This window comes from Rhinoraja longicauda, chromosome 2, assembly GCF_053455715.1.
Source record: "Rhinoraja longicauda isolate Sanriku21f chromosome 2, sRhiLon1.1, whole genome shotgun sequence".
Taxonomy (NCBI): Eukaryota; Metazoa; Chordata; class Chondrichthyes; order Rajiformes; family Arhynchobatidae; genus Rhinoraja; species Rhinoraja longicauda.
Genome location: NC_135954.1, coordinates 74,688,355 through 74,715,330, shown reverse-complemented (window position 1 = coordinate 74,715,330; position 26,976 = coordinate 74,688,355). Strand labels below are relative to the sequence as shown.

Below are 26,976 nucleotides of genomic sequence, written 5' to 3'. Positions count from 1 at the left end.
TTCTCACACACCCCTCACACACACCCCTCACACACACCCTCACACCCCCCACACACACACACCCCGCTCACACACGCACACCCTCACACAAACACAACCCCCTCACACACACCCTCACAAACGCACACCTCTCACACACACACACTCATACATCCCCCTTCACACACACACCCCCTCACCCCCCCCACACACACACACACCCCTCAGACCCTCACACACACACACCCTCCTTACACATGCACCCTCCTCACACATGCACCCTCCTCACAAATGCATCCCCCTCACACACCCCCACATGCACACACCCCGCTCTCACACACACCCCTTCACACACAAATACCCCCCGCGATACACACACACACCCTCTCACACACAAATACCCCACCTCACATACCCCTCCCCTCTCACATCCTATTCTGTCTGGTGTATAAAACTAATTCAGCATTCTCCCTGAACACGTTTGACATGCACATAACAGCCTTTGGACTCACCAACTTCGTGCATTTTCTCTTCCTCTTGTGCACATTAAAATTAAGTCAACTCAGAAATCATTCCCACTTTAAACCAGGTCATGACCCACTCTTCAAGGGGCTAAACAATTAACAAAATAACACAATCACACAAACTTTAAGGAAACATTTGGACATTGACTTTAAAACAAAGGAACACTGGAAGTTTCTGATAGTGCACAGGTAAATATTCAACATGTGTAAGGTGCAACATCCCCACATCAACCAAAACTCCCAAAATTTCCGAACTCTGTTGTGATAGGACTCGGATTATAAGACCTGTTTGTTGAACAGTTCTGGGCACAATGACCCACAGTGGATGTGTGCAGTGTACTGGTTCTGAAGCCTTCTCCAATTTGAAACTCGATCCTTGCACTTCCTTCTCCTACACTTGAACCATTCTACACAATCCCAATGACACATTATGGATCTTATCAGTGGGGTCAAAATTACGACAAGCTTGTAGGGACCTTTCATTTGAATGCGAGACTGAAGGTATGATTCCAGAACTGTCCCTTAAACTCAGATAGGTTTTGTCTGTTTAGGTTTAGACCATAAATTCCTTCAAAATGAAGCCATAGCAATTGGCAAAAGCTGTCAAATATTCTCATTTTCTCTGTTAAGGGTCTACCCTCCACTATTTACGCATGGCCCTCTCCATCTGCCCATTCCCCTTTGGAGTCACCAGAATACCAGATATTTCCGTCCTTGTCCACTGACAGCATTGTGCATACTTTTGATGGGTAAAGCCGACGCTCCTACCTCAATTTCTTTTTTCTGCTTATAATTTGTTTTCTTCTCACCTTTTCAGTCTGCTCTGCGCAGCCTTTGTTGCCTCAGTCAAGGTCATATTTTGAATTTCTGGGGCAGTAAATTCCGTTTTCAGTTTGAATTCCATGTTTTTCATTATTAACAAGTTGTTGTCAGTGTGGTAGCAATTATCCATCCCACTTATGCGAGGCTTTCAATAGACAATAGGTGCAGGAGTAGGCCATTCGGCCCTTTGAGCCAGCACCACTTTCTTATTGGGGAAGCCTGCTTTCTCCAAACATTTAGTCATTAAGTCCAGTAGCTTTTCTGGTGTTTGCTGTAACTCTCACTCTCAATCTTAGGTGATCCCCATTTGCTCAATGTGTTTGCTGAACCACTGAACTGCTCAGGATTGCCTGTTCACCCTTGGACTTAAGGTCTCGGGTTTCAACCTTGTCTTTCTCAACTTTTTCACCAAAGCCTGCCACCTACATCAAAATGTGACAATGTAAGCAGGTTCTGATGATTCAACACACTGATGGAGAAAGAGCACTTCAAGGTTACAAAGAAAATAAATTTATGAAGATATAGTGAAAAATTGTAAAAGGATTAGTAAAAGATTAAATAAATTATAAGTCTCACGCCCTTCTGGTTTTCAGGTCCTCAGTGACGGATGGTAGCAACAAGCATCGCACTTAGTCGACGCCGCGGAGGTGTCACTAGAACGGATGGTCGAGGTCGGGCTGGCATGGACGGGCATGCCGCCAAGAACAAAGACCCGGCATGGGGTAACTGACGTGAGAGGGGGAAGAGACAAAGGAGGATCTAGCCTGGGGGGAACAAACCTGAGAGGAGAGACAAAGGAGGACCTAGAGTGGGGGAACAGCCATGAGAAGGGGAGAGAGAAAGGAGTAGAGGAACCGCCATGAATGGGAGAAGAGAACAATGGAGGACCTGGCCTGGAACTAAGAGGGCCCAGAAATGGAATGTTAAAAATAGTTTGGGTAAAATGGAATACTTTTTAATATGTGGGGGGTGGGGGAAACGTTTTTTAATCTCTTTCCTCGAAGGAGATGCGACTTTTTCCGTATGGTATCTCCATCCGCACTGCGGCCTAATATCATGGGGCTCACGGTCCCTTGGCTGGGGATTGACTTTGGGAGGTCCAACGCGGGAACTTCTCCTGGCCCGATCGCCCCGGCTGCGGATGGTTCGACTGCCCTGACCGCGGGAGAAAAGGAGGGAAGATAATTTGTTATTGCCTTCCATCACAGTGCGCTGTGGTGGATGTTTATGTTAATTTTTATGTAGTTGTGTGTCTTGTTGCTTTTTTGGTATGAATGTATGGCAAATCAAATCATTTGTATGTTTTTACATACTTGGCTAATAAATTAATTACAATCATACCTTGGGTATGCAAAACAAAGACTTATCACATGTGACAATAAAGTATCATTCATTCACCCTTCTGCACCCAAGGGCTCCTTGACAGCACCCTGGCCTAGAGAATGAGGCTCTGGCAGTGTTTCCAAGGATTGAGGCGAGGTTCAGTGAGGTCATCTGCAACATGTACTTGAATGCTCCATAAACCAATGCTTCTTCCCCAATCTAGTCGACTGTTTTTAAAACCAGCTATCCTCGACAGTGTTGGGAACTGTGGTTATTTATTACATTAAGAGTGATCTAATATTAGATGTCTTGGGGAAGAAAACTTAGGCTTGTCTTACCACCACATGTCTTGAGGCTACATGATCTGAGGCATTGTGATTTACTAGTTCTTCCAAGTGTCCAATTATCTTCATAAAGACCTCATTGTTTATCTAAGGGAGCCTGCTCAGGGACTGTCAGCACACGACTCTATTTTAGATAAAAAACCTGTTTTAATGTTCTCATTATACCATTAAACTGGAAAGTGCAGAAAAGATTTAAGGATATTGCTAGGATTCGAAGACAAGCTACAAGGAGAGGCTGGGTTTATTTCTTGGAGCGTAAGAGGCTGAGGAGTAATCTCGAGGGACATAAATAGCAATTTTTTTCCAGTCAGGGAAATCAGAAACTAGAGTTTATAGGTTTAAAATTAGAAGGGGAAAAAAATTAATAGGAACTTGAGGGGGAAATCCTCACATGGGGTGGTACGTACGTGGATTGAACTGCACGGGGAAAGTGATTGAGATAGGTACAAGAACAATATTTAAAATACTTTTGAACAGGTGCATGGATAGGAAAGATTCAGAAAGATATTGGTCAATTGCACACAAATGGGACTAGTATAGATGGGCATCTTTGTTGGCCTGGACTAGTGGACTGTGTTGTATGACTATGACTTCAGTAAGATTTTGGGCATGAAGGGAACCAAAGCACAAAAAACACAGAACTGATAAATCGTAATGAAAAGGCAGATAGCGTTCGAAGGATCATATGGTTTACTGTAAATATTGTTTTTAATCATTTTCCCCAGGTGAAGAACATTATTCTACTTTTAAGCAAACACTGAATAGCTGGTTAAGAAAAAATACTGCAAACTAGCTTTAAAAATAATAAAACATTTCATTTCAACATGCAATTTTAAATCAAATCTGTAGCCTTCATTGATTCTTAATGATCATGCTAAGTATTTGAGATTGTAGCAGATTGAAGAAAACAAAATGACATTTCAGACCAGATTGCTGGGATTCAATATTACCTTTGATAATGGCACAAAGTTGCTGGATGTTAAAAACAATTTTGAACTCAGACATGTATAAACAGGCAAGAGAAAAGTCCATCCACTGTGAATATAATTTAAGAATGTCTTTCCAATTCCACCTTTCTTATTAATCCTAGCTCTCCTAAACATAAGAGGAATTTTGCCAAATTCATCCCTTTGCCCCATTTCAAGTAATTCTGAATATTTTTTTTAAAACTGCTCATCTCTGCAGAGATTACCTGGCTGCTAGTATTCAGTATAGCATAAAAGGCCACAGAAAGGGTAAAAGTGAAAAGGATGAATGGTCAGGGTTGAAACTTAGAAACATAGAAAATAGGTGCAGGAGGAGGCCATTTGGCCCTTCAAGCCAGCACCGCCATTCATTGTGATCGTGGCTGATCATCCACAATCAGTAACCCGTGCCTGCCTTCTCCCCATATCCCTTGATTCTGCTAGCCCCGAGAGCTCTATCTAACTCTCTTTTAAATTCATCCAGTGAATTGGACCCTACTGCCTTCCGTGGAAGAGAATTCCATAAATTCACAACCCTCTGGGTGAAAAAGTTTTTTCTCATCTCAGTTTTAAATGGCCTCCTCTTTATTCTTAAGACTGTGGTCCCTGGTTCTGGACTCCCCCAACATTGGGAACATTTTTCCTGTATCTAGCTTGTCCAGTCCTTTTATAATTTAATATGTTTCTATAAGATCCCCTCTCATCCTTCTAAATTCCAGTGAATACAAGCCCAGCCTTCCTAATCATTCCTCGTATGACAGTCCCAGTGGACAACCTCACATTTATCTACATTATACTGCATCTGCCACCCAGCTTTATGTCATCTGCAAATTTGCTCGTGCTACTTTTAATCCCATCATCTACATCATTAATATATATTGTAAATAGTTGCAGCACTTCACTCGCCACTACCCGTCATTCTGACTGTGACCCATTTATTCCGACTCTTTGTTTCCTGTCTGCCAACCAATTCTCTCTCCATGTCAATACCCTACCCCCATGTGCTCTAATTTTTCCCACTACTCTCCTCCTGTGTGGGACCTTAAAGGTTTTCTTAAAGTCCAGATACACTACATCCACTTGAGATAGCATTTCCCTGCCACCCCCAATATCTCAATGTTGATGGTAATCATTTGGCCAAGTACAGAAAGATGACCACTTCTCCTTCAAATACAAATTTAGAAGTCACATATCCTGTGATAGCAGATACTAAGTTGGTTTCCTGTAGAGAAGTGACCACTTTACAAAACTGGCTAACAGTATTCCTTTCAGCAGAACAGCTTAAGGAATAAAATCATTTAGTGTATCAATTATCACTGATTTATATTAAAATCTTTCTCCCTCCAACCCCATTTGATGACAGAGAATGCAGATAAATATGATGGATATCTTCATGTTTATTTTACATATTTTACAAAGTTATAAAACTTTCAGATCAATACTTCAGAAGGAATGATACTACTCTCCAATTAGAAACAAATTCCAAACTGAACATTGAAAACTTAGGCCTGTTGAGCTAAAAGGATCAAGAAACGGTACAAATATAACTCCTTAGTATGGATTAATGAGCATCAGTTCCTTTCCTCAGCCAACATCATGGTAAAGAGGAACTGCTAATAAATTGTAAATTATCAGTTATGTTTAGATTCATACACATGGGCAATACAGTTGGGTCATCACACATTTTAAAAAAGCTACCAAAGGACTAACAAAAATGTTTACAATTGATAATATTGAACCCTACAAAAAAGATGTATTTGTCGTTTATCACCGTCGACAAATAAAAACAACTTTTAAAGTTACAAATATTTGCAAATGCAAGCAGAATTTGGAATATCATGCAGCAAGTAGTGTTCAAGTCCTTTCTACCTCAACTCTCGAGGTCTCTCCCATGCAGCTTGTACAACTCAAAGAACCTAAAGTTCCATTTTTAATATACTTTTTCTCATTCTCATTTCATGCAGACTCTAAGTCTGAAACCAACACTTTTTTTCTTCTTTTTTCCATGTTTCTTATGCTTTTTCTTCTTCAATTTCTCCTTAATAGAATTGAAAGAAAAATAAGTTTCACGGATGTAAAATTACATTCGCCATAATGATACAGTATTTTAACTCTCTGCATTGATTCAAATGTCACAAAGCATCTATCTTCTACTTCATTTTAACAAAATAATTGAGAAAGTAAAACATGGCCAAACTAACTGGCGAGGTGAAGGACTTTTAAAGAATATTTTGTCCTGCACATGGTGTCATTTGTGCCGAGACACCTTTCCAAGCCCACATATCTTGTGAAATCCGACAGTAAAACTGATGCTGGAAACTGGAACAAAACAAACTGCTGAAGGAGGTCAGTGGGATGAGCAGTATCTGCATGGGAGAAGGGAACTGTTGATGATTCAAGTCGAAACCCTGCATCAGGACTGAGTGGAGAGGAAGGATAGCCAGTGGGTGAGTCTTGAAGCATTAAAGGATGACAAGCAGATGGATCCAGATAGGAGGGGGAGACATGGATGAGGGATATATTTTAATGCCAATTACAAGTTTGCAGACGACACAGTGGTGCAGCTGGTAGAGTCGCTGCCTCAAAGCACCAGAGACCAGAGTTCAATCCTAATTTTGGATGCTGTCTCTGAGGAGCTTGCATGTTCTTCCTGTGACCTGGTGGATATCCCCTCACAGGCTGAGGGGTGACCATATAGAGGTGTATTAAATTATAAGCACCATTGATAAGGTGAATGGTTACAATAAATTTTCCTAGGGTAGAAGTCAAAAGCTAGAGGGCATAGATTTGGAAAAATCCAAAATCCAGTCAGACATTGTGCATTAGTGTTGTGAAATTCGTCAGAATAATTACTGTACATGTTTTTTCCAAGCATCATTATAAATATGTACACATGCTCGACAATCAAGTTACTAGAACAAGTAATTATACTTGAGGAATTGTAATCATATTGTGAAATGCCATTAGTAACAGTACCACATTTCTGCTTTCAGTATTTGAATGTGCACATTTGAATGGAAAGAGGGAAAAAATGGAAACAATTAGCATCAATAAACCAATGGTTTGAAATGAAGAATCACTAATAACAATTTTGTTATTAGTGGCTTCAAAAGAGGCTTCAATACTTACAGCAGTTTTGTCTTTATCTTCACTATTTTTCTTTTTTTTTGACTGTGCCTTGAAAGAAATATGCTGATTAAATCAAATGCATTTGATTGATGTATGAAAATAAGTAAACAAACAGAAAGACAAACATAAATAAATTAATGAATAAATAAAGCATATGCAAATCAAATTACAAGTTTTGATTTCAAATCACTACAAAATTGATGCTTGAAATTTGCAATTGGCAGATTTAGGGGAAATTTAGAGGAAGATATCTTTCAACTGTACAAGGTCTTGTGGGTGCAGAAGGTTAGGTTGAATTTCATTTGCTTCAATATGTTGTCAAGCTATTCTCTACAAGAGAGCAATTTAGGCCGATATTCCACTGCGATCAGATACCACCTTTGAATGACAAAACTAAGTATCGCCCTTTATTTTAAGTAGCTATTTAGGCGCATGTAACATTAAAAAAACTTTGTGTAGGAAAGAACTGCAGATGCTAATTTAAATTGAAAGTAGACAAAGTGCTGGAGTAACTCAGCGGGACAGGCAGCATCTCTGGAGAGAAGAAATGGGTGACGTTTTGGGTCGAGACCCTTCTTTAATGCATAGATTCTTCAACCCACTGGGGTGTAATAAGAATAAATTGAACATCTTACATCTAATCTTATCTTGTTCCATATTCATTACTTCACTCCAAAAAGTCATTACTTTTACGAGGCATTTTAGGGCCATTTCAGATGCACGACAACTAAACAAAGTCCAGCCAGTTGCTAGGCATGCTCATTCATACATTGACTGTATACTTCTAGAAGAATACAATTCTAAGGACTGTACATCGTAAAAGGCAAATCTTGTCAAAGATTGCTTTTCAAATTTACCATAATGCAATTTAGTTTATTTTTTGGGTCCCATATGTTTTTTAACCATGATGTTTTTCTGAAAATCTATATCTTCAGACTTCTGATTATCTAAAATGTTTTAAGCTTTAAAATAACTTACTTATTGGGCATTGTTCTCACTTGGAGTTGGAAGAATGTTTTTTAAAATGTAACTTTTTTGCAGTACATAGTAGGATATCAAAATAAAGGACATCTTTATGCAGGAAGATGTAACTACCCAAGATTATATTAGTTTTATTCAGAAAACAGTGAACAACTGTCATCACTCAAATAATACCTCTACAGAAAATCTAAGCATGCGTCTCATTATTTGCTGTACCTCGTCCGCAAAATGGATCACGTTGCAATAAACCCCCCCACTATAACAAGTGTCATACAGCACTATAAAGATGCCCTCTCCCATGCCCACTCCACCTACTACTCTCAAATAATTCACTCTGGCTCCGGAAACCCCAAAACACTCTTCTCTACAATAAACAAACTCCTCAGCCCCCTGGACACCATCTCCCAATCATTCACAGTTGACAAATGCACCACTTTCCTTTCATTCTTCCAAAGCAAAATAGACAACATCTACAGCACCTTAACCACCAACGCACCTGCTCCCCCTCAAACCACCTGCCCCCCCTTATCCTGTCAGCCCCTGCCTCAGTTCTCCCCAATCTCCACCACCGACCTCTCTGACCTCTTCACAGGAATAAAAACTGCCACCTGCTCCCTGGACCCCATCCCCTCCAGCTTTGTCAAGGCCTGCCTTCCTGCTCTCTCTCCACTTATCACTGCAACAATAAACTCCTCCCTGTCCACTGGCATCGTCCCGCCATCCCTCAAAATCGCTGCTGTCACCCCCATTCTGAAAAAACCTGGTCTAAACCCTGACACCCCCAAACAACTTCAGACCAATCTCCAACCTACCCTTTCTGTCCAAAGTTTTGGAACGTGCTGTAGCTTCCCAACTAAAATACCACCTCTCTACCAATAACCTGTATGAAACTTTCCAATCTGGATTCCGCTCAAACCACTGTACTGAAACTGCGCTCCTCAAAATCACAAACGACATTCTCCTCTCCTCCGACGCTGGCAACCTCAACATCCTCATCCTACTTGACCTCAGCGCCGCCTTTGACACCATAAATCACTCCATTCTCCTCACCCGACTTGAAACCTCCCTTAACATCACCGGCACAGCCCTATCCTGGTTTAAATCTTACCTCTCTGACAGACACCAGTTCATCTCCATTAACAACTGTAAATCCCCCACCGCTCCCCTCCCCCAAGGTGTCCCCCAAGGCTCAGTCCTTGGCCCCCTCCTCTTCATCCTCTACCTGTTCCCCCTTGGTCAATTAATCCGCCGTCATGGTCTCAACTTCCACTGCTTCGCCGATGATATCCAGCTCCTCATCTCCACCAAGTCAATCTCCTCCACCACACACTCTACACTGACAAACTGCATTACTGAAATAAAATCTTGGCTTCAATCAAACTTCCTCAAACTCAATTGCAACAAATCTGAAATCATCATCATTGGTCCAAAAATGCTCACCAAATCCACCCAAAACTTCATCCTCAACATTGATGGTCTCCCAGTATCCACCTCACCTCACATCCGGAATCTTGGAATCATCCTTGATCAAACCCTCTCCTTCGACAAACACATCAAACACATCACAAAGACAGCCTTCTTCCACCTCAAAAACATTGCCCGTCTCCGTCCATCCCTCTCCTCCACAGCTGCAGAAACCCTCATCCACGCCTTCATCACCTCCCGTCTGGACTACTGCAACAGCCTCCTCTATGGCGCACCCTCAAAAATCATCAATAAACTCAAAACTCCGCTGCCCGTCTACTCACACACACCTCGATCCGTGACCATATCACCCCCGTCCTTTATAAACTCCACTGGCTCCCCATCCCCCAGAGAATCCAGTACAAAATCCTCCTCATAACCTACAAAGCCCTCCATAACCTGGCCCCATCCTACCTGACCGACCTCCTCCACAGGCACACTCCCACCTGCACCCTCCGCTCTGCCGCTGCCAATCTCCTATCCCCCCACATCCGGACTAAACTCAGATCCTGGGGGGACAGGGCTTTCTCCATCGCTGCTCCCACCCTATGGAACTCACTACCCCAAACCGTTAGAGACTCCCCCACACTCACCACATTCAAAACATCGCTGAAGTCTCACCTGTTCAGCACTGCCTTCAACCACTGAAGGTCACCTCACCTACTGTCTCCTTTCTCTGTTCATTTATTTATTTACTTATTTATCTATTTATTAATTTCCCTATGTTCTCAAAATCTCTGTAAAGCGTCTTTGAGTATATGAAAAGCGCTATATAAATAAAATGTATTATTATTATTATTATTATTATTATTATTATTATATGGTGCACGTGAAAACCTAATGATTCATAAACAGGAATTATAAAAGTTGAGTGCCCTCCATAATGTTTGGGACAAAGACCCATCATTTATTTATTTGCCTTTGTACTCCACAATTTGAGATTTGTAATAGAGAAGAAAAAGAAATCACATGTGGTTAAAGTGTACATTACCAGATTTTTATAAAGGGTATTGTTATACATTTTGGTTTCACCATGTAGAAATTACAGCAGTGTTTATACAGACCTCCCAACATTTGACTTTATAAATTCAGAATGTTGATGTCCAAAATTCAGAATTTTACATCAAAAATCATAATATGGCGCATAATGCAACTTTTCAGCAAAAAGAGCATGCACGCCAAATGCGCATACATGCGCGTTACATTCACGTGAAAAACAGCTATTATTTCCAACAGTCCGTAGTTCTTGGACTACATGTACAATGTCAGGCCTATCATGAGTATATTCTGCTATTTATAGAAAGGTTATTGAACAGAAATACCTTTTACAACACAAAGAAAAAAATGTTTTGTTTTGTTTTTTCTATTTTGCTTTTTCCTTACACATCCCAATTCTCTTGGTATTGAATAAAAGAACAATGGTCATAAAATGTATGACTAAGTTATGAAGAGTTTCATTTAAAACTACACATACCTAATTTAATTGAAGACATACTCCGGTGGTCTTCAACAGCAAATCACAATGGTCCATGCCCCCCCAACTCCCTCCACCCCTTTCCCACCTCCACTCTCCCTCCCCTACCCCCACTCCTCCCTTCCCTTCCTCCGCCCCCCCCCCATGGACATCACCAGTTGCTGGGTGTCTTCTCTGGTGATGCTTTGCCAGACCTGTATTGCAGCCATTTTTAGCTTATGCTTGTTTTGGGGGCCAGTCCCCTTCAGTATATAAAAGGCATGCTCAATTGGGTTCAGATCGGGTGATTCGACTTGGCCACTGAAGAATTGACCATTTTTTATCTTTGATAAACTCCTTTGTTGCTTTAGCAGTTTGTTTGGGATCATTATTTTGCTGTAGAATGAACGGCCAGCCAATGAGTTTTGACACATTTGTTTGAACTTGAGCAGATAGGATGTGTCTATACACTTCAGAATTCATTTTGGTACTACCATCAGCAGTTGTATCATCAATGAAGATAAGTGAGCCAGTACCTTCAGCAGCCATACACGCCCAGGCCATAACACTCCCACCACTGTGTTTCACAGATGAGGCAAGTATGCTTTGGATCTTGGGCAGTTCCTTCTCTCCTCCATACTTTGCTCTTGCCATCATTCTGATACAAGTTAATCTTCATCTCATCTGTCCACAAGACCTTTTTTCCAGAACTGTGATTGCTCTTTTAAGTACTTCTTGGCAAACTGTAACCTGGCCATCCTATTTTTGCGGCTAACCAGAGGTATGCATCTTGCAGTGTAGCCTCTGTATTTCTGTTCATGAAGTCTTCTGCGGACAGTGGTTATTGACAAATCCACACCCGACTCCTGCAGAGTGTTTCTGATCTGTCAGACAGGTGTGTGGGGATTTTTCTTTATTATAAGAGAGAATTCTTCTGTCATTGGCTGTGGAGGTCTTCCTTGGCCTGCCAGTCCCTTTGCGGCGGGTAAGCTCACCAGTGCTCTCTTTCTTCTTAATGATGCTCCAAACAGTTGATTTTGTCATCCTCTGGTTTGGCTGATGTCTAACAGTTTTATTCTTGTTTCTCAGTCTTATAATGGCTTTTTTGACTTTCATTGGCACAACTTTGGTCCTCATGTTGATTAACAGTAATAAAAGTTTCCAAAGATGATGGAAAGACTGGAAGAAAGACTAGGTGCTGAGAGCTCTCTTATACCTGCGTTAAGGAGACAATTAAATACACCTGAGCAATTACAAACACCTGTGAAGCCATGTGTCCCAAACATTGTGGTGCCCTGAAATGGGGGGGGACTATGTACAAACATAGCTGTAATTTCTACATGGTGAAACCAAAATGTATAAAAATACCCTTTAATAAAATCTGACAATGTGCACTTTAACCACATGTGATTTTTTCTATTACAAATCTCAAATTGTAGAGTACTGAGGCAAATAAATCAGGCATGTGAGTGAGGAAAAAAAAAGAGGAAAAGAGCCGAGTGCTTGCGCAAGGCGAACAGTGGGGGTCAGAAAAATTGGGAAATTTACACAAAATTACCAGTTTCAAGCCTCAGTGTATTTCAAAGTAAAAACGGACATTACAAAATAATGTGAATATGTCACTGTATACTAATAACATTTTTATTATTTTAATTAATTGAGTTATATAATCTTGCACTTAAATTTAATATTTACTCATTACAGTTTCACCACTGATTTTTTGGCACTCTTGGTTCCAGAGCTTTGCTGGTTTATCCTGCCGGCCAAGGAAGTCGGCTATGGGGATAGATGTGCTGGATTTAACCCACCGATCGGCCGTGGAAGTCCCGATGAGGTCGAGATTGGCTGCCTTGCCCATCCTAGGTGCCACATTTTCAGGGATGGGGGTTTTCAAGTGGGCTCTCGTAATTTTGTCCGGATTTCAATGATTAGCGGCTATTTCTCGCACAACCCCTAACAACCTCTAGCGTAACTCTAGTGTTCGGGGAACCCCGGTTGAGAAACGCTGCTATACATAGTTTATTTTCTTTTTAAAAAAAAATTTCGATCCGATTTCTCCGTTGGTAAATGCGATTTTGGCAAAGTGAAAAACGTGGAAATCATGCAAAAAGCGCGGAAAATGGATTTTAAATACGTAGAAATCCGCAGAAAATTCACATGCCTGATATCTTTGTCCCAAACATTGTGGAGGGCACTGTATGTGGGTATACTTTTGAACAGGCTGGTTCCAAGAAGAATCTTTCCCCTAAATGAGAGGCAGTATCAATAGAAGGCGATGTTTCAATTTCACCTCCAGCCAAAAGCTTGTGCCTTCAGATATATTTCTGTCTTTTGAGCCACTCCACAGAATATTTTTGTGGTGGATAAGGAAGACAAGGGAAAGATTGTTGACCGTGTCCAATGGGATGTAGGGTATTATTTTGAGGTTGAAGAAAGAGTATGCCAAGACAACCATATTCCTCCCCCTTTTTCTTCAGTATGAAGATAACAATGCCACATTACTCCCAAATACATGGAGAAAATGATCTTCGGTGAGAGGGTGGGATGTTGGAGGGAGAGAAAGGGGGTAGAAATGTTTGCTTAATTTGGAGAAAATTAATTATTTTATTTGTTAAAACATTTTAGAAGCATGATATTTGTGCTTGCAAATGAATTGGTGTATTATTAAATTCAATTTCATAGTGTCACGGGGACAGTAACATTTCAAGCTATAATCTAAGAGTTGCCTCTATACACTTCAAACAAGGTTTAAAGTGCATATTCAAAATAACGTTCTGTGGTGTGGGAACCTACTGAACAAGGAAATCTGAATGGTTGAGTTAAACATCTTGGTTTAACTACATATTTCCTTTGGTTGCCCTGTATTTTTACTTAAAAATAGTCGGGTAGCCACATTTCCAACATAAACTGCTATGAAAATAGAATAGTATAGTACAGGAACAGGCCCTTCAGCTCACAATGTCATGATGCCAAGACAAACCAATCTCATCTGTTTGCACAACCCATATCCCTCCTTATCCATGTGCCCATCTAAAAGTTTCTTAGAAGCCACTGTCACATTTGCCTCCACCACTAGTCCTATTAGAATATTTCATGCATTTCACATCCAGGTACCTACCACCCATTGTTACCCCAAAATCTTGCCCCAAACATCTTTAAACTTTGCCTCTCTCATCTTAGTCATTCCCTTTTCTCTCTTCTATGAGAAGATAGAAGAAATTGAAAGTTCAGATGCTCAGAATTAGTAATAGCTTCTCCCTGATTGGTATCAGATTCCTAAAACTAGTTATTTATTTCACAACCCTTTGCACTATGATCTTGCACCAATTTGCTGCTTTGTTAATGAAGATCAAACTCCACTGAAACCATTTTCTTCAGTACATATTCTAACCACTTGCTGGCATTGTTGCTGTTCTTGGTTTCAATACAGTACAACAGCTGGTGTTGAAGCATAGCTGTAACAAGTTCCACTGACACGAAATGTTCAAACAAGGTACGGCAGAAGTTACTGACATTTATAAAATTCAAGATTTTCTGTTATGTAAACAGGATGGAAGAGTTGTACACTTGCAAAGCGCTCACTATTAACACATGTAAAATAAAACTACCTTGCTGAAATGATCTTGCAACAATCAAAATAAAAAGTAAGTCAGTCTGTACATTCTTGACCAATAAAACAAAAAAATCATTCCATTATTACATTATTACATTATGAGCACTACAGATTAAACCAGAACTGTATGAATTAGGCAAACAGCTACAAAATAATGGAAAAGAACATTAAGATTAATGTCAAAATGGTTATTTCAGTGAGATATAAAGGATGTGCCTAGATAGGCTATCAACAAGGTAAAACACAGCATAAAGAGCAGCAAGGCAAATTACCAAAATCCTTCCATGGCTTTGGACCAGGAATAGATGTTTGTAGGCTTCAGTTATACAATCAGAGTTGGACTGCACAACAACAGGCCCTTTAGCCCATCGTGTCTGTGCTGGACATCAATCCGACATGCACCAATCACAATTTCCAACTCTCAACCAACGTAGTCTTCTGTGCCATGGCATTTCTAGTGTTCATCTAAATAGTTAAATGTTGAGCAAGTAGCTGCCCTGACTGCCCCATTCTTGAGACTCATGAGAGTTCTTTATCTAAAATATACAATTAGATATCAAGAACTCAAATCACTGGAATATCAGAGCATTTCAGATCAGTACTTAGTTTTAATGAAAGGGAGTGCGCTCTGGAATTTATTTAAGAATGGCGGCTGACATCTTGTTTGGCATTACTCAGGAGAAAAGGCCAGAATCCAACAGCAGAAATTTCTATATTATAATAAACCAGAGTAAATTTACAAAATAATGTCTAATCTTAAAATTACAGTAGCCATATTCTCTCCATAAACTAAGGGCAGTGGGTGTATGGGATGAGCTACCAGAGGAAGTAGTTCAGGCAGATACAATAACATTTAAAAGACATTTGGACAAATACATGGATGTGAAAGGTTTAGAGGAACATAGGCCCAATGTGGGCAAATGGGACTAGCTTAAATGAGGCATCTTGGTCTTGATAGATGAGTTGGTTGAAAGGGTTTGTTTCTGTTCTGCATGATTCTATGAAAGATATTTTTCTCTATCTGATGAACAGAATCTCTCTAAAGTAGAGAGAAATATTGGGGCCATGGCTATGGACCATGACTATGAAAACATGGCTATTCAAATAAATATCATGTTAATTTACTAACATTCTCTTCAGCCGAACCAAATTCCTCTGATCTTCGCTGTGTGTGATCACGTTTTTTCTTTTTTTTATCCTAATTGAACACAGATTCTAAAATTGGTGGACGAATCATCAGATATCATTACATGGAAACAGAAAATAGATGTAGTAGGGCTTTTGGCCCCTCGAGCCAGCACTACCATTCAATATGATCATGGCTGATCACCCAAAATCAGTACCCCGTTCTGGCTTTTTCCCCATATCCCTTGATTCCCTTAGCCCCAAGAGCTAAATCTAACACTCTCTCTTGAAAGCATCCAGTGAATTGGCCTCCACTGCCTTCTATGGCAGAGAATTCCACAGATTCACAACTCACCGGGTGAAAAAGTTTTTCCTCATCTCAGTCCTAACTGGCCTACCCCAGTCTCAAACTGTGACCCCCGGTTCTGGACTCCCCCAACATCAGGAACATTTTTCCTGCATGTACCCTGTCCAATCCTCTAAGGATTTTATATGTTTCTGCAAGATCCCCTCTCATCCTTGTAAATTGCAATGAATACAAGCCCAGCTTGTATTCATACGTCAGTCCTGCCACCCCGAGAATTAACCTAGTGAACCTATGCTGCACTCCCTCAATAGCAATAATGGCCTTCCTCCAATTAGGAGACCAAAATTGCACACAATACTCCAGGTGCAGTCTCACCCGGGCCCTGTACAACTGCAGTAGGACCTCCTTGCTCCTGAACTCAAATCCTCTCACAATAAAGGCCAACATGCCATTGGCTTTCTTCACTGCCTGCTGTACCTGCATGCTTACTTTCACTGCACATAAGAATATTTTAAGAATAGTTAGCCTCCAAGAGCTGTCATTCCATTGATTTTAAGAGCTGGCTACTGAAGGAGGATTCATTTATTTGATACAAAATTTTAATCTGGCTAATAAAACTCATTGCGGGTCTTGGCTAACCACGTTAATACAAGTAACTTTGAAGAAATAGTGAGAAGCTGGCAGGCAATTTTCTTCAAAATTATTTGCCGACATAGATTTACATATTCAAAAGCCATTTACATCAATAATAATAAGGTATGGTAATAGGGTAATAATAAGGTAGTATGAAAGAACGTTTTACTCACTCGCTCTTTTTCAGATTCCTCCTTAATCTTCTTTTTCTTCTTTGCGGTTTCCTTATGAGAAATATACCAATAATTAAAAATCAATTTTAATAAAATCTCAGCTCTACAAAATTAAGTGTTCAACTCTACCTTGCTATCAAAATCAACTTCTATTTGCGAGTCATCGGCGGGTTTTCGCACAGTGCTATGCTTTCTCTTCCGTTTCTTTTTGACATGCTTCTTTTCATCCTGCAAAAGATGTTACAATTCCATTGCTTTATGACAAACTAATGTGATTTAAAACATTCAATTTGTTATCATAGCTGCACCATGCCAGCCATTTCCCACTTCTTAAAGTTACCAGTAATGGTAACTTTTCTCTATTCTCAGATATTCAAATCTAAATCTTGATTCCTTATGCAGTTGTAATACTATTTAAGTTAGAACTTCACTGGAATTAAATAAGAACTGAACCATATGGTAATTACACAAGGAAGTACTTTGGGAATATGGTTTAAATCTTTTATTAAGCGCCTAATAAATTAATTTCATGTTCAACTCTCCAAAAGCTAAGATTTATTTAAATAATTCTTAATCCTCAGATTTTGATGAGATACATAAAAGAGCAGTTTATAACTAGATTTTAAAAAAGTTGACAGAATAGGTTACTTTGCTTTGATCAAATTCATAGAAGTGCTTCATGGCAAATTTTTGGTATTGATTCCAAAAGATAGTATTGGACTTGCATTAAAAAATGGTAATACTTCAATTCAACTTTATTAACACTTAATTTATAGGTTCTTTGGAATAAAAATGAGTCATATGGTTGATCTGGACATATTGTATTTTAACAATAAAGTTATGTATTGGCTTGCTCAGAGCAGATCAGTTACAGCTTTAGAAAGCTCAATGCCTCTTAATTGATATAATAACACAACAAAGATTAAATTTAAACACAAATTCACCATTATGGGGTGAGTTCAAGGTTTATGATTACACATGTAGTAATTACTGGAATTTTGATTATTACACTATCATCTCAGATGAGGCTCAATAATTCCCAGATATCTTTTCTGATACTTTTTATTGTTTCTCACCACGTTAGCTATTTTTGAATGCTCATTGAATATAAAAACTAAATGAAAAATCAAGCCAAAGTAAAATAGTTCTTTGTCCAACAAATGCTAATCAAACTTTTCTCCATTCTCAGATATTCAAATCTAAATCTCGATTCCTTAGGCAGTTGTAATACTATTTTTATGCACAGATATCACCTGAACTTTGAATTACTTGGAACATCACTAACAAAATAAGCACAGAACCATATGGTAATTACACCAGGAAGTACTTTGGGATATGGTTTAAATCTTTTACGTCCCTAATGAATTAATTTAATGTTGAACTCTTCAAACTCTAAGATTTCTTTATAGTTCTTAATCTTGAGAGATTTTAATGAGATATGCAAAAGGGACGACAGCCTTTGAGTTTAATGCAAGAAAGAGCAGGGTGCGTTACATTATTAGCATTACATTATTTTTCCAAAATATAATCAAGCTCAAGATCATGTGCCCCCATAATATAATCCCTCTGGGATGATCCAGACACTGCAATAAACATGAACCACATACTCAGTGACATCAACAAGCTCTGAATCCATTGAAACTACACCCAACCCAAATGTGTAGACCTACAGATCTTAAATGAGAACAACACGTGCTGATTATGGACTCTATTTTCTGCATTCTTGATCCCCAAAACATTCTTACTAACTTTTTCTTTCTTAAATGTTTGTTTAACTTACAAAGTTGCATTGATTCAAAACTGTTTTGACATACCTCATTGACAATGTCCGTAGAGCTGCAGGAAGAATCAGAACTTGATGATGAGGAAGATGATGATGAAGACGGCTTGACCAAACACAACAGAGTACAGCTTGTGAGATTTATCATTCATTTAATAGAATTGAATCATTAAAAATATAAAAGAAATGGACAAAATGAACAATTCTTTGCGGGAGGAGGGGGCCGGGAAATGTTTGCTCACCCTACTTTTCTTCTTTTCCTTTCTTTTTTTCTAAATGGGATGAAGAATAAAGAATTACTGAATGCAGAATATGCACTAAGGCTACTTCAAATTAGAATATTTCATGCATTTCACATTCAGGTATTTATGCAAGGTACACTAAAAGAATTGCTAATCAGAAAGTAACAAATGTGAAACAGAAGTTGCAATACTAGGTTCAAACATAAAGCATTTGAATATCTACAATATGGTGCATTTATAACATATTTAACAGTGTAAAGCTGCAGCAAGTTAGAATTTCATTGTACCCATCTATCCTCACCCCATTTTTTACATCTTGATAATTCAAATACTCATCTACATCTTAAACGTTTTGAGTTTCTGCCTCTCCAACCTCTTCAGGCAGCACATTCCAGTTTCCAACCACCCTCTTGAGTAAAAAAGATCCTCGAGTCCCCTTAAGCCTCCTAATTCTTGTCTTAAACCAATGCACTTTAGTTGTGTGCACCTCTGCCATAGGAAGACATTTTACTACTTATGTAGTATTTTTTACACCCCCATCAATTCTCCCTTCACCCTTCTCCACTCCAAGTTAAACAAGCCCATTTTTCATCATAACCAAAACACTCCATCCAGGTGAGCCTTTGCTGCACCCTCGCCAGTGGAATCACATGCTTCCTAGAGTTCCCAATTGCATGCAAGAGTTTTGGATTGAGCAGCTTTGAAAAGTATTGGGCATGGGTGGGCCAGATTTAAGGAGGAATTTTTAAAATCCAGCACCATATTGCTGGATGTCAGTGCACCTGCCTGTTTGCTGATGAACACAATGGTAATACTTTTCCTGTAGAATGCTGGACAAGTAACAATTTTAGATCGTTTGGCTAACTAGTATGTGGACCATAACTCCCTGGTCCACTCGTCCCTTCCTACCCAAACCACCCCAACCCCGGGCACTTTCCCCTGCAACCGCACGAGATGCAACACCTGTCCCTTTACCTCCCCCCATAACTCCATCCAAGGACCCAAACAGTCTTTCCAGGTGAGACAAAGATTCACCTGCACCTCCTCCAACCTCATTTATTGCATCCGCTGCTCCAGATGTCAACTTATTTACATCGGCGAAACCAAGCGCAGGCTCGGCGCTCGGTCCGCATTAATCAAACTGATCTCCCGGTGGCCGAGCACTTCAACTCCCCCTCCTATTCCCAGTCTGACCTTTCTGTCATGGGCCTCCTCCAGTGCCATAGTGAGGCCCACCGGAAATTGGAGGAACAGCACCTCATATTTCGCCTGGGCAGTTTGCAGCACAGTGGTATGAACATCGACTTCTCCAACTTTAGATAGTTCCTCTGTCCCTCCCGTCCCCTCCTCCTTCCCAGATCTCCCTCTATCTTCCTGTCTCCACCTATATCCTTCCTTTGTCCCGCCCCCCTGACATCAGTCTGAAGGGTCTCGAGCCGAAACGTCACCCATTCCTTTTCTCCCGAGATGCTGCCTGACCTGCTGAGTTACTCCAGCATTTTGTGAATGACAAGAATAGAATCAGGCAAATGAATTTGTCACTTTTCAGATACTGGGGAGGCTACTGGAGGAAGGTGATGCAGTCAACTGTGCCAAAGGCAGGTTCAGAAAGAACAGAAAGATGGTTTACATTTGTGACCAACACATAGGATTTAATTTTGACAAAAATGTGAAAAATTGTGAATGTTGCAAACTAGACAAGTTATTTACGCAATGATTCAAATTGTTCAAATCAGGTGGATTTCAAAATTAGATTGCTTTTCCATTCTGGATTTAAGTTGTTGCAAGATGGAACAGTGGCTCAGCAATAGAGTTGCTACCTTAGAGCACCAGAGACTCGGGTTTGACCCCCATTACTGCTGCTATCTGAATGGAGTTTGTACATTCTCTTTGGGTTTTCTCCGCTTGCTCCAGTTTCCTCCTACATTCCATGCAGCTTTGTAAGTTAATTGGCTTCTGTAAATTGTTCCTAGTGTGTATTGGCATGGACTCTGTGGGCCGAAGGGCCCGTTTCCATGCTGTATCTTTAAACTAATATGAGAGAGAAATTGAAAGGCCTTGTAAAACATCAGTGTCAATCAGGGATAAACTTAACTGAGAATCAAAATAAAATGCATATTGTGGGAATCTGAAAGAAAATCAAGAAAATGCTCAGCAAGTTAGACAGCATCAGTGAAGAGATAAACAGATCATGTTTCAGGTAAAAGGCCCTTTATCAGAAATCTCTTCTTGCTGGAGCCACAGAGTAAATGTGTCTTGGGAGGTCAATCATTTTAGCCTCTGGGACCATAGAAACATTAACTGTTTTGTTTTCCAGATTCTGCTTCACCTGACTATTCCCACATTATCAGCTTTTATTTGGTCTCTAACTTTCCTCCCCTCACCAATTAAGTCAGATATGCAGATTTGCCAATTTTTACAACTCTCAATATTGTGTTTGGCTTGATTAGTGGCAAATAAAATTTGTATCACACAATTCCAAGGTGATGATCATCTCCAACAAGAGAGCACCATCACCATCCTTCAATGATCTATGCAGAGTCAACATCAATCTCTAGGTTTGGAAGCTGATCATCCTTGAGCAATAAGTCAAACTGGACCTATTACCTGTACATAAATTCAATTTACAACAGCTGGTCAATAAATATTCTGTTGTAACTTATTTGCCGACTACCAAAAGTCTGTAGCAGTCTGGTTGAATGACATCTCATCAGTCAACCTTAAATATATAAACATAGCACAAAAAGTAAGGAAATTTGTGTTTGGTAGATTATTTCTTTGTTGTAACAATGCTTCTTGGCAATAAATCTTATACTGTTGGAAAGCCTGTTTATTTCCCTTTTAAATGGTGCCACATTTGTAAGGAACATGCATTTGTGGGATGAGCAGCAGAGCTGAGTATGTGGGTTGCGCCCATGAAAAATCTGCCAAATCTTCTCTTCCAATGCCAAACAGCTTATTCTGCCATTGACTCTTGTTCGGTGTTGTTTGGTGGATTGAATGATTGAAGTCTGAAGAAACGACATATTGGCAATTTAACAATTTATTCATTTAATAAACAGGAGCCTCAGTAGCGTTTGGAAGAACCATACACAGCCACAACAGCCTGGCACCTCCTCCTCATGCTGGTCACCAGCCTGGTCACACACTTGTGGGATGGCATCCCATTCTTCAACCAGCATTTGTCGCAAGTCAGCCAACGTGGTTGTGTTGGTCACTCTGGCACAAACAGCACGCCCAAGCTGATCCCACAAGTGTTCAATGGGGTTGAGGTCAGGACTGCTGGCAGGCCATTCCATCCTCTCCACTCCCAAATTCTAGAGGTAGTCTCTGAGAAACCCTGCTCTGGAGGTGAGCATTGTCATCTTGGAGGATAGAGTTCGGTCCCAGACTGTGGAGATATGGGATTGCCACTGGTTGCAGAATCTCATCTCGATATCTCTCTGCATTGAGATTGCCTCCAATGATGACAAGCCTCGTTTTTCCAGTGAGGGAGATGCCACCCCACACCATCACACTGCCTCCACCAAAAGATGTTACTCTATCGGTGCAGCAATCAGCATAGCGTTCTCCGCATCTTCTCCACACTTTGACCCTATGATCCAACTGCCGTAGGCAGAATCTGGACTCATCGCTGAACATAACGTTCCTCCACATGTTCAGGTTCCAGTGCACGTGTTGCCGACACCAGTGCAAACGGGCCTGACGGTGAAGGGCGGTCATGGCAGGCCTCCTGGCAGCCCTATGCATGCAGTCTGTTCCGAATTGTCTGGGCAGAGAGCCGTCGGCCATATCGTCCTGCAAACCTTGACTGCAAAGCTGTAGAAGACAGCCTACGGTTCCTAAGTGCTGACAGGGTGAGGAAACTGTCTTCTTCGGGTGTCGTCTTCTTGGGACGCCCACTTCGCGGCCTGTCTCTGACATCCCCCGTTATATGGAACTTGGCCTTCACTTTGGAGATGGTACTAGGGCTCACTCCAAATAATGCCGCAACTTGGTTTTGCGGAACACCAGCTTGAAGTTGCCCTATCGCATGGGCCCTATCCAGATCAGTCAAACGTGGCATGCCGATTCTTGGAGCAGACACCTACTGACCACTGTAGCAGGGCCCATGCTCACAGATGCTGCCAATCAGGTGCCAATCAGGCACCTGATTGTCAGCACCTGGGGGTACCAGAAGCTCAAAACAAGAGTCAATAGCAACAGCAGAATAAGCTGTTTGGCATTGGCAGAGACGATTTGGCAAATTTTTCATGGGCGCAACCCATATACTCAGCTCTGCTGCTCATCCCACAAATGCATGTTCCTTACAAATGTGGCACCATTTAAAAGGGAAATAAACAGGCTTTCCAACGGTATAAGATTTATTGCCAAGAAGCATTGTTACAACTAAGAAATAATCTACCAAACACAAAATTTCCTTACTTTTTGTGCTATGTTTATATACTCCCTTATTTGTGGTTGAAATGTGTACATCAGCTACAAGATGTGCAGCAGCAAATTAGTAAACTCTTCCAACAGCATCTCCTTTATTAACACACAAGATATCTATACTTTCAAACATTAACCTTTATTTCCATATATTTCAGAAACTGGACTTTGTTCCTGTGTTTATGATGTGGTTATGTGCCAGCCAAGATTTTAGTTGAGAATATCGAATCAAATATTTACTAAGTTGTAGCAGAAGAGAATTTTATTTCCATATAGATGCAAACATAAGACAATACCATTGTGTTAATCCACTCTAGACGAGTTCAACTTTAATCATTTTGATAACTATTACCTCTTTCCTTTTGGAGGAACCTTCATTTCCAAGGATTTTCTCCCTATTTTTCTCAAGTTCTCTTTTCCATTTCTGAAAGCAATAAAAGATTAAGCTAACATTCAAGACATTTGGAGTCATAAAAGAACTGCAGTTGCTGGAATCTGGAGCAATAAATAAAGTGCTGGAGGAATTGAACTGGTCAGGCAGCTTCTGTGGAGGAAATGGACATGCAACGTTTCAGGACAGGACCCATCTTCAGACTGAGGAGACCCAACCTGAAATGTTGCATGTCCATTTCTTCCATAGAAGCTGCCTAGCCCGTTGAATTCCTCCAGCTTTTTGATCTGGATCAGTTCAGTTAGGATCTGGGACATAATAGGGAATCCAGGTACAGGGATTAGAAGGAAGGTAAGGCAAAATTATTATTATTTTACTTTTAAATAAAACAATTGATGTAAAATCACAATTTTACATTATTTACCTTGAGCCACTTAAAGACTATTAAACATTTCGGCATTCTCAGTTAGCAAAATTCCTTTCCAAGCAAAAAGGCATTTCAGGAGGATGGTGCCCCAACACCATGATAACCATTGCCCAATCACTGGGTGGGCCACATCAGTTCACAAACAGATGCAGAATGCTAAAAAGATAAGCTGGCAACAATGGACAATGGCAGGTCTGCGTGGTCAACATGCAGTGGTTATGTTCAGGCATAACTGGGGCTCAAGACAAGAAATAAAAAGATAGTAGAAAGAATTAAAAGAATTAAATATTGTAAACATTTAAAATATCAAACAATTAAAAACTAAAAATATGAGACTACATACGAGGGTTTTAAAACAAAATCTATTAGCATAAAATGCCAGATATTTTGGATCAACTGTACAGGTAGTTCTGCTATTTTGCGTTCCCATAACATGAATTGGATATAATGCATGTAATGAACTAGGGAAAACTATCCACATCACCTGGGCCAAATTGGTTGTAACGTAAATTTGGATTGGGAACTTGTTAACCACTTACAAGTTACTTTGGAAATTGACAAATAGAAAAAATTGTTGAGAAAAAAAAAATGCCGTGAAACATCCCTGCAGTATGCATCACTATTCTCACGAAAACAGCTACTTTAACGGTGAGTGAAATTGACAAGCAATCGCTTCCATTGTGGAATGATACTCTCTTAAACAATGTTACATACAGCCGTTGAGATTTTTTGTTAGCAGTAATAAAAACCTATCGCTACTAAAAATTGCTAAATTTTTGAAAATCTTGAAGGTTATTGCGAGTCCGAAACTCTCTAGCCTGAAACCCCCTTTCCCCATTGACACAATAGTTTTACTAATGCAATTTTTGTAATGGGAGGTTTCTTAGGAATACAACTACCATGGTGTAGAAGAACTATCAGTATTAACACTTTATGGTACAGAAACCATGAATGCTATCTCAAAGTAAAATCGGAATTACATATTTACAAATGAACTTCAATTAAATGTGCTAATTAAACACCAAATGATTTAATAGAAAATATAGATCATTGGCGCAATTAATATGTTAGATGAAGTAGACAGAAATAAAGCATGATAATAATTTGAGAACAGATGTACAAATTTACAATTGAACAAAAAGTGGTTTATTGCAAGTCACTACAACTTACAATAAAATATTAACAAACCTCATTCATTTTTTCTTCAAACACTGCAAGGGCTTTAGAACCTTTCTTCTTCTTTTCCAATTGCTCTTTTAGTTCTTCCCTGAAAAAATGTGAAATAAGTTATTTTTTCAGCCATCTATAACATGATTTAATACACGTCACAAAACCAATGGCAATATCATATCATATCATATACATATATATACAGCCGGAAACAGGCCTTTTCAGCCCACCAAGTCCGTGCCGCCCAGCGATCCCCGTACATTAACACTATCCTACACCCTCTAGGGACAATTTTTACATTTACCCAGCCAATTAACCTACAAACCTACAAAATGTGTGAGATGTGTGGTGCGTCCGTCACCGTGCCCGTCGGAAACCAGCACCACTGCGTCGCTATATTTAGAAAACATTAAAAGAGCGACACAATGCCATAAGATCTGGCTTTTCCTTAGAGGTCAGTTTTAATTACATCTTCAAATGAAACAGCAGAGATCACATGCAATTTAATTGGAATACAAACAACTTACCTCAAACTCCAAAGAATTGTTGCGTGTTCTCGTAATATTAATAGTAGTATTTAAACAAATAGCTGTACAAGCTGTTTAATCAATTCTGTGCCGACAGCAGCCAACAACAAAACAAAATGTGAACACGAACAGGTTGGAATTCAAGTTTGGGTATGTCAACCAAACATATCCCAAAAAGTGACAAAACCTAGCATTAATTACATCTTTTGGCTGCAGTATCTAAGTTTCTGAAACTAGGACTACATACTTCATATTTGATAGCAATTCTGAATAATCATGTTTATAAACAGCTTAATCATTGATTCGTTGAACTGTACAGCATGGATACAGGTCCTTTGACTTAACTTGTCCACTGCGATCAAGTTGTGAAACTAAAACCTTTCCAACCATGTACCAGTTCAAATTTCTTGTAAAGTAATAATTGTATCCACCTCCACGACTAGGACTTTTAAATATTATTTTGGGCAGAAGGGCCCGTTTCTGTGCTATACTGTTCTATGTTATTATGCTTGTGCTAACTTTTTGCTGTTGCAGCTCGTTCCGCGTGAAGAGGTTGCCCCTCGGGTGTCTTTTAAATCTACCCCCCCCCATTTTGAGATTTTCTTACCCTGTGATGAGAAAAAAAGTGACTTTTTACTTTATCAATCCAAGACCCTCTTAATTTTATAAACCTCTAGAAGGTCACCTCTCAGCTACATATGCTTCAGGGAAAAAAAGTTGTGTCCTATTCAGCCTCTCCTTCCAACTCAAATGCTCAAATCTCCATAACATCCTTTTGCAACTGATTTGTAACCTTGCCAGTTTAATGACATCCTTCCTATTACTGGCAGTCTTCCAAATATGATTACCAATATTTAGAATTTTCTTCAATGCTTTACTGAAATGTAACTTTGGGTTTGTACACTTTGCCAGGAACTAACAAAGCTTTTAATAAAGTTTGGTGGAAGAAGTCAGCAAATAGATGTTTTTAAAAATAGTAACATATTTAAAAAGAACCATACTGCACGGAAACAGACCCATCGGCCCAATTTCCCCATTCTGGCTAAGATGCCCTTTCTTAGCTAGTCCCATTTGCCCGCTTATCGGCCCACATCTACCTACAAAAGGGATGTCCAGGACGAGGAGTGCTTTTAAATCTGCGCTAGAGTTCAAGGTATGCGTGTTCCTGTTAAG

The 26,976-nt window shown here is 39.9% G+C and overlaps 1 protein-coding gene across 5 annotated transcripts in view; it reads right to left on the bottom strand.

Moving 5' to 3' along the window:
• Positions 1–3,684: 3,684 nt before the first annotated feature.
• The window catches only part of fam133b (family with sequence similarity 133 member B), a 31,030-nt gene continuing 7,738 nt past the window's right edge, over positions 3,685–26,976 (bottom strand). The window contains exons 3-11 of one of the 5 annotated variants that reach the window (XM_078421361.1): positions 25,295–25,373; positions 23,641–23,712; positions 18,858–18,887; positions 18,650–18,721; positions 16,965–17,063; positions 16,836–16,886; positions 15,727–15,795; positions 7,087–7,134; positions 3,685–5,995 (exon numbers count right to left, since the gene is read on the bottom strand). In XM_078421361.1, the coding sequence (XP_078277487.1) occupies positions 5,909–5,995; positions 7,087–7,134; positions 15,727–15,795; positions 16,836–16,886; positions 16,965–17,063; positions 18,650–18,721; positions 18,858–18,887; positions 23,641–23,712; positions 25,295–25,373 (607 nt within the window). In that variant the 3' untranslated portion in view covers positions 3,685–5,908. Of the gene's footprint in view, positions 5,996–7,086; positions 7,135–11,593; positions 12,201–15,726; positions 15,796–16,835; positions 16,887–16,964; positions 17,064–18,649; positions 18,722–18,857; positions 18,888–23,640; positions 23,713–25,294; positions 25,374–26,976 lie in introns of those variants that run through there. The other 4 variants (XM_078421371.1, XM_078421378.1, XM_078421388.1 and 1 more) reach the window with 4 other exon arrangements.